General features: G+C 36.6%; 1 protein-coding gene across 1 annotated transcript; it reads right to left on the bottom strand.

The window, feature by feature from the left end:
* On the bottom strand, window positions 1-6,059 carry LOC128025393 (hepatic leukemia factor-like). Its single transcript, XM_052611723.1, has 4 exons — window positions 5,804-6,059; window positions 4,953-5,303; window positions 2,752-2,966; window positions 1-1,658 (listed from the first exon to the last, which is right to left on the bottom strand). The coding sequence occupies exons 1-4, from the start codon at window positions 5,910-5,912 to the stop codon at window positions 1,443-1,445; spliced, it is 891 nt and encodes a 296-aa protein (XP_052467683.1). The 5' UTR covers window positions 5,913-6,059; the 3' UTR covers window positions 1-1,442.
* Between the last annotated feature and the right edge of the window lie 2,348 nt (window positions 6,060-8,407).

The raw sequence follows: 8,407 nt of genomic DNA, 5'->3' as shown, positions 1-8,407 counted from the left end.
TCAGCTTTTCAAAAGCTTTTTATTTTCATTAAGAGCAATGAAACAGGAAAAGGGAACCAAAAGGGACCACAGCAGACAACATATTGCAAATATTTAAGCCTTATAATAATCTGAAGAAAGAATGTCAAAATTTAAACATGCTGTATTTTAATATATTTAATATAAAAGACATCTTGTTTGTTGAAATATACAATGATTGACAACATGTGGCCAAGAGTAGAGCTCTTTTACCAAGTTTGGCAAATAATACCATATTTCATGATCATACATCACAATATAATTTAATAACAAAAAAAACAAAAAAAAAGGAAACATGAAAAAAAAGTTTCGATACTGATGCACATAATACTAAAGTGACTGAATAAGAAAAGGTTAAGAAACCTCGATGTAAAGTTCATAGTACTAAATGTATTATATTAATGCCCATATACAGTTACCTGTAGAATTAAAACTTTATTCCATAGAATTTGAAGCCTATAAATATACAGTATACATCAGATTACATAGATATATATTCAGAAATTCATATGAAAATACTGTACAAAAGCAAGAACAACTTTGTAAAAACATTTAATTGTAATATGACAATATAAACGTATTGTATTTCATATCATTTGGTCTGTAGTAAAGAGTGATAGACATAAAACACGTTGCACTACATTCATTTCACAACTGACCAACAAAAGGCAACATATCTGTAACAATATACTCTAAAAAGCAGGTTGCCTGTTTGTGTCAGCAATAAGGGCATTTTGACCTCAGTTCTACCTAAACTTAATTAGCATCCCAGGATTTAAAGGGATTGGTTGTGGACTTTTTATTCACCAACAAAAAACTACTGGTTCATAATAAAGTAACAACCAATTTCAATCATGCTCTATATGGCACAGATTTCCAGTAGCTTACATCTTTATTTCATTACGCTTTGGAACATAAACAACTTGATTGTCTCCAAGGATATACATATATTTAGTAATTATGGTCATATAGAATAATTTAACGCATTCAAACTCTCAAATCCTGCTACATTCTATTCTGTCTGTGAGAATATTGTCTTTACGGAGACACAAAACCTTTATGTGCACCAAGCAGCTATGCACATGTACCCCTCTCATACACAACTCAATGCGTGTCTGTAGTGGAACAGCAGAAGATCCACTAGCTCAGATTTAACGACAAATCAAGGCAAACGTTTGTGGACAAATGCTACAACACAGTAAAATAATAAGTAACATGATCAGCAAACAACGATGGCTTTGTTTGCGATTACAAATAGAGAAAGATAATGGATAGATCTCTAAAGTAATGTTTCTGCCTTATAAGGTGTCAAAAACAGGCTGAGATCTGGCTGGAAAACAGATCCAGTGGACTTCAACCCAAGACTACTGTCCTTCGAATATGAAGGGCATGGGTGGGGGAACTTGAAGAGCACCTGGGTGGTCTCACAGGGGGTCGTGTTGAGCTTCATACTTTGTTAAGACATTTTTACACCGTCCCAGCTCTCTCCGTAGGTCGGCAACTTCCAGTCGGAGAGCCGCGTTCTCTTTCTCCAGAAAACCAGCCCGGATGGCAATCTGATTCTCCTTTAGGCGTCGAGCGTCCCGTGACCTCTTGGCAGCCATGTTGTTCTTTCTGCGTCGTGCCCAGTATTTTTCATTCTGCTCAAAATATCCAGGATAAAAGGGAGGGGAAGAGACGGGAGCGCCTTGTTACATTATTTCAAGATAACTCTGATTATTTAGTGTTTTTAATGGTTATGTTAACCCTATAAAGCCTCATATGATGTACAAATAAACTTGAAATTATCAACATAATCAGCTCAAAAACCTTTTATTTTATAGTTTTATAGTCATTTTTAAAAAATGTCAGAGCAATAAAAATATTTTTCTGTGTTGTGGTTGTTTAATAGTTGTGTACTAAAGTACTTTTAACAAGATAATGCTATTTCAGTCTTTCTACTTCAAAATTTCATGTGTTAATAACAATTTCTCAGTCAAATTTGTTTCTACACTTTAACTTTTTTTTCTTTTTCTTTTTGTTGGGTACTATGTTTTTTGCTATGAAAGCTTAACATTTTTTATTTTCTTAAGTAAACATAAGTATACATTTTTTATGAAAACTTACTGGACTGAAGCAACTTTAACTTGATTGTCTTTTTACTTTTTGGAAAAATCAATTTAAAATGTGACTAAAACTGATGATCATAAGCTCTATATTCTGCCACATTATACTATTTGTGCCATAAAATCCTGACATATGAAATATGATGATATATATATATATATTTTTTTTTTTTTTACTATTACTTCATATGTCAGGCCTTACAGGGTTAATAGTTTCTACACAACTAATTTGGATTCATAAGAACAGAATATTATTACAAATTATACCATATTTATGAATTTATGATTGGCAGGACAAGCACGAGAGAAAACCAACCATCATTGTGATGACAAGTTTTCTCACGCATTCGCTGCCGTGCAATCAGCTTTGAGCAATTTACTCTGCAAAGCTGGGTAGGGATTCACTTCTATTTGAACAAATTAAAAACAGAAAATCCTTTAATCCTAAACCCAGCAGAACTGGAGCAATACCAGGGAAAAAAAAGAAGATCACGTGGGCCAGGCCGCCAAAGGATGAATGAACGGATATAAGCTTCAAAACAAGAACCTGCCCAGCTGGTCAATAGTGAAGGGAGAAATGGGTGACAAACATACTCTGTTGGGGGCTGAATAACTAGACACAAATTACCTTCATATCATCAGGAATGTAGATTTTGCGCGCTTTCTTGATCATAGGCTGAGGTTTCAGCTCCTCTTCAGAGAACTTGCGTTTACGTGGGTCGAAAACCTCCTGGCCCGGCACGCTGGACAGAGCGAGGTCTGCTGGATCGGGCTCGTAGCTCACTGGTATCTGAATAGCCTCTGGGTCTACTGGACTTGGTGTGTTACGTGACGGAGGCAAAACTATGAGAGGAAAAACAGTCTATTTATTCAGTGGTAATGTATTGTGTGACAGATGGTGAAACAGCTGTCATGAGCATTTCATTCCACTAGGAGGTGCACCACACATTAATAAACAAAGTGCAAATAAAAAGTACTGTCAGTCCTATCGATTTGTGCATATATTTCATGTAAATTCGAAAATCATTAACATTAAATATGTAAAGCAGCACAGTCCTTCTTTGTTTTAGTATCAATATAAACACTCCAGAGTTTCTTGAAAGCACTTATTATCCTGTGTATATTTTAGCAGAAGTATTAAAACATCTAGAAAATGTTATGTTGCTGTAATCAGTTAAAGATTTTTTTAATGAGAATTTTATTATTATAATTCACCATTTACATTTAATATATGATAAATTCCCAAAACTGATGGTACAATTAGTTTGAAAGACCTAACTGAACAAGAGATCATCGAATTTCCAGAAACAAAAGCCACAATTCCAAAACTTCATATAGTTTTCCATTAAAAAAAAAATCAATAAATAGGCATTGCACACAAATACTCAGTCAAGGAAAAGCGTGAAAGCAAATTTTAGCCAGAGTAAAACAGCTCATCATAGGTCTGAGATGTCCATTCACAAATTAACTGTAAGGCTTGGGTGGGAAAATTGAGCCTTTTTTACACTACTTTTAATGTTTCAGAAAATAAGAAAATCGTATAGTCTTGCTTATCATCAGACAAGCACCCAGATAATTTATGTGACTGTTATTATTATTATTATTATGAGATAATACCATCTGTATTTTATCCATCCATCCATCCATCCATCATCTTCCGCTTATCCGGGGCCGGGTCGCGGGGGCAACAGTCTGAGCAGAGACGCCCAGACTTCCCTCTCCCTAGCCACTTCCTCCAGCTCTTCCGGGGGGACCCCGAGGCGTTCCCAGGCCAGCCGGGAGACATAGTCCCTCCAGCGTGTCCTAGGTCTTCCCCGGGGCCTCCTCCCGGTGAGACGTGCCTGGAACACCTCCCTGGGAAGGCGTCCAGGAGGCATCCGAAATAGATGCCCGAGCCACCTCAGCTGGCTCCTCTCGATGTGGAGGAGCAACGGCTCTACTCTGAGCTCTTCCCGAGTGACCGAGCTTCTCACCCTATCTCTAAGGGAGCGCCCAGCCACCCGACGGAGAAAGCTCATTTCGGCCGCCTGTATCCGGGATCTTGTCCTTTCGGTCATGACCCACAGCTCATGACCATAGGTGAGAGTAGGAACGTAGATTGACCGGTAAATCGAGAGCTTTGCCTTACAGCTCAGCTCCTTCTTCACCACGACAGACCGGTACAGCGACCGCATTACTGCAGAAGCTGCACCGATCCGTCTGTCAATCTCACGTTCCATCCTTCCCTCACTCGTGAACAAGACTCCAAGATACCTGAACTCCTCCACTTGAGGCAGGAACTCTCCACCAACCTGAAGTGGGCAATCCACCCTTTTCCGACTGTATTTTATCATATAATTCATTCCAGCTACTTGTCAAACTGGCTTATATGCAACTTTTTATATTAAAATAGAACAAAATAATGTGTCAAAGAATAGGAACAAAGCAGCCATACAGAGGAAAGTTATATACCCCAAACTCCAACACACTCTAACTAAAAAAAACATTTCCCATTACCACCCACACACTGTCATATTTAGACAGTATATCGGAACCAGCTTAACATATTTTCCAAGGGTCTTTTTTACATCTATTCGTTTAGCTGACACTTTTATCTAAAGCGACTTACAATTGCTATATATGTCAGAGATGGCATGCCTCTGGAGCAACTAGGGGTTAAGTGTCTTGCTCAGGGACACATTGATGTCTCACACTGGATTCGAACCCGGGACTTTCACACCAAAGATATGTGTCTTATCCGCTGCGCTAACACCACCCCCTAATCTATAAAGCAGAATGGGGAACAGTAGGGTCTAGAATTGACACTGTGGGACACAGAAACATTTGTACCTGGTCTGCACGGGCTGTGGAGGCAGTTCTGAGGAACCATGCCTGTATTGATGGAGGTCACAGCCCGGCTGCTGAGGTCCATGACTGAGATGGGACCCAGAGGCATTGAAGCCTGCTGCGGCTGCTGCTGCTGCTGCTGCTGCTGGTGATGGAGGCTTTGGTCATGTTGTGCGGGACTGGAGGGGATGCCATTTTCAGAGAGAAACTCCTCAAGGTCCATATACTCCAACTGAAAGTTGTCTCCGTCATAAGACAATGTTTTATCCCAGAGCGTTGGCCCTAAGAAAGCTGACTGAGGAGCATTTCCTTCTTCCTCCAGCTTTTTCACCTTCTCTCTCTCCTTAACAAAGCCTGAAAGAATTTTACCATAAGTTAGCACATCAAGTTGTGAACCATTACAATTTAGTATTTTTATATATGAGTAAATAAGTTTCAACACAGATTTCATCTTTAATACTCAAATTGTTAAATAAAAAAGCATTTAAGCTAAAACTTTTTTTTTAAACTAAGTTTTATTCAATAAACATTTTATGTTTTACTGATTTTTAAGCAATGTTTATAATTGCATTCAAAAATGAAAAAAAAAACATTTCAATGTGGTTTATAAATTTATTATTCAGAACTGTAAAATCAATTATGTCATCTCTAAGTGAAGTCGATTCATTAATTATACACTTAACGTTATCGAATAAAAAGTTAAAAGGATATTCAAAACAGCAAAAACAAATGGCTATTTAATCTGTAGATTGCAGCAGGAATCAGATGACAGCTCTTTACAATAAAGCTAACTGTAAAATTATTATTCTCCATACTCTGCAACATAACAGTCATAAAATGAAAGCTTTGATCACCTTCATCTTGGTGTAAAGGTAGTTTCAGAGGTTTTTCCAGGAGCGCCTTCAAAACGCCGTTAGTTTGCGATGGTAGGAAAGCTGGATTCATTGTGAGCTGTCTGGACATAATCGCTCTTATTCCGTGCAGAAATATTTTTTAAATATTAAACTGAAAAGAAAGGCTATATAGAACAGCGTTCATTCGTCTAGTAACGGCAAGTGAGAATAGACCCTGCTCTACAGCACCGGCATATGAAGTGCGTGAGTGTGTGTATGTGTGTGTGGAAGAAATGTGATAATCATGACCATGTGTCAAGACTGAGGCATGTGACGTCAAACAGTCAGAGGCGGAGTTAGATGAACACTTTCGCTCCACTTGCTAGCGGTTTAGAGACTGTGTTGCCATATCCTCTTATAATAATTACGTTTTCCATGTTTTATATTGCTTTGGATGAAAAGTCGTAAAAACGAATCAATGTAAAAAAAAAAATAAAAAAAAAAAAAAAAAAAGGTAAGTCCAAATTAAATGCAGTGAAATACTGCACCAGTAAAATCGTACCGACAAATCATTGTCTAATAAGATTATCGTATGTCGATCTGAGAATCTTTTTCCAATATTTCCGTATTATGCGTGATTTCTTTCAGTTGTTTGAAATCAGAGCTAGCGATACCAATTGTCCACAACTCAGTTTGACTTCACTTTGATTCATAGTTCATACTATGATACTATGAAGTGAACGCTGGATGAGGTGGATATTAAAGGGTTACTCCACCCCAAAATGAAAATTTTGTCATATACCCCCATGATTACCCCCAAACCCGTAAAAGCTCCGTTCGTCTTCAGAACATAATTTAAGATATTTTGGATGAAAACCTGAAAGCTTGAGACTGTCCAATAGACTGATAAGTAAATAACAGTGTCAAGGTCCATAAAAAGTATGAAAAGTTGTCATCAGAATCTGCCATCAGACATGTAATGTGGTTTATATGAAGCAACGGGAACACTTTTTGTAACACTTTTTCAGTAACGACTTTATTCAATATGACTTTAGTCAACAGTCTCATATACTCATGCCTATGATGCGTAATGAGATGATTTAAATCATTCTTTATATCATTTTGTTTTTTAACAAATTTGTCAATTTGTTTTGCACAGGTGGAAGTTCTTGCTTCTTGACTAAAGTTGCTTATGTTTCTTGAAAGATCTGGCATCACATTTTAGAGCGGACGTTTTTGCCATCTGCTAGTGGAGTCTACATGCAAATCTACTCTGCTAAATATGAATTTCAGCTAAATATTTCTTGAAGATTTAATAGCTGAACACTTTTGAGAAATTCTGTTTGATGCATTTTAAGCATAAAGTTATCAAACACAATCAGTGCTGTTGTCTTTGCTAAATAATTTCACATCAAAAAGAGTTCTGTTGTTACAACCTACTTTATGTTTGAATTTATTGTGTTTATCAGATTCACTTGTTCAAAATAATTCTTATGCCATCACCATTAACACTACAACCATCATTTCATTCAGGTTAAACTGGATTGTATATCAAGTTATTTTGAAAAGGTAGGCAGTGAGACAGTCAGCATTTGGAGGCTAAAATCAATATGCAAGGGAGAGAGGTTTAAAAAAAGTATTTTCAAATGATTTTGCAATTTTTTTGTTATTCTATACATTCTGCTTTTTTTCTCCAAAAGTTAGGTATTATTAAACCTATAGCACATTGTATAATACATGTAATATATATGACCATTCTCATTATAAAGGTGGTAATGGTTCATCAACTGAACAGACAGGTATGATACTGTTTCCAAGGATGCTCATAAACCAAGCATAAATGTCCTGTTAACACTTTTGAAATGTGAAAAACAAAAAACTCTAACTAGTGATTTAAATGTAGATTTTTTTTTTCTTTTTCTGTCATTCCTTGCAAATTGCAGTGAGATAAAGCACCTTCATGTGACAAACCTGTTCAAAGCTGATCCATATAGTATATTGTAACCCACTGAAGATAAATGGTCAGAAAAGACTCGTGTACATAAATGGACAGTAAATGTGAGTGATTTTCTAAACCCACCAACCTGAGCGTGAAAAAGCTAATGGATTTTTGCTATCAGAGTCCTATAGAACTTGTGTTTCTTCTTTTTGTTACCTTGGCAACCAGTTGCTAAAGCAATCAGATGTGACGTTGCTTGGCAGAAAAGTAGGCCATGACTGGCTGCTCCTCCTATAATTTGGAACAACTAAACCACATGCTGTAACATGTGTCTGACAAACTGGAAACAGATTGCAACTAGTTAGAAGGCAAGCAGACCTACATATAAACAGCGGCTCTCTAGTATAGTTAATTATAATTAATTATTATTACTGTACTGTCATCTTATGTAATTTCCATTGGACAGGTTGTACCAAAATTTAAGGTTATTCAATCCTGAATTATGCTCTTATGCACAATGACAAGATTTTCACATGTGAAAGAAATATAAAATAGTGCTGTGGGTCCCCAGGACCAGGATGAAAACAACTGATATGATATATGAAAATATAAAATATATAATGATGATTTTAATACATTAATATCAGTGCACTTTGGTTGAAATAAATGTTTTGTATTATTTATAA

Source organism: Carassius gibelio, chromosome A12 (genome assembly GCF_023724105.1).
Source record: "Carassius gibelio isolate Cgi1373 ecotype wild population from Czech Republic chromosome A12, carGib1.2-hapl.c, whole genome shotgun sequence".
Taxonomy (NCBI): Eukaryota; Metazoa; Chordata; class Actinopteri; order Cypriniformes; family Cyprinidae; genus Carassius; species Carassius gibelio.
The sequence above is the reverse complement of the archived record's forward strand: the minus strand, read 5'-3'. Positions and strand labels throughout refer to the sequence as shown.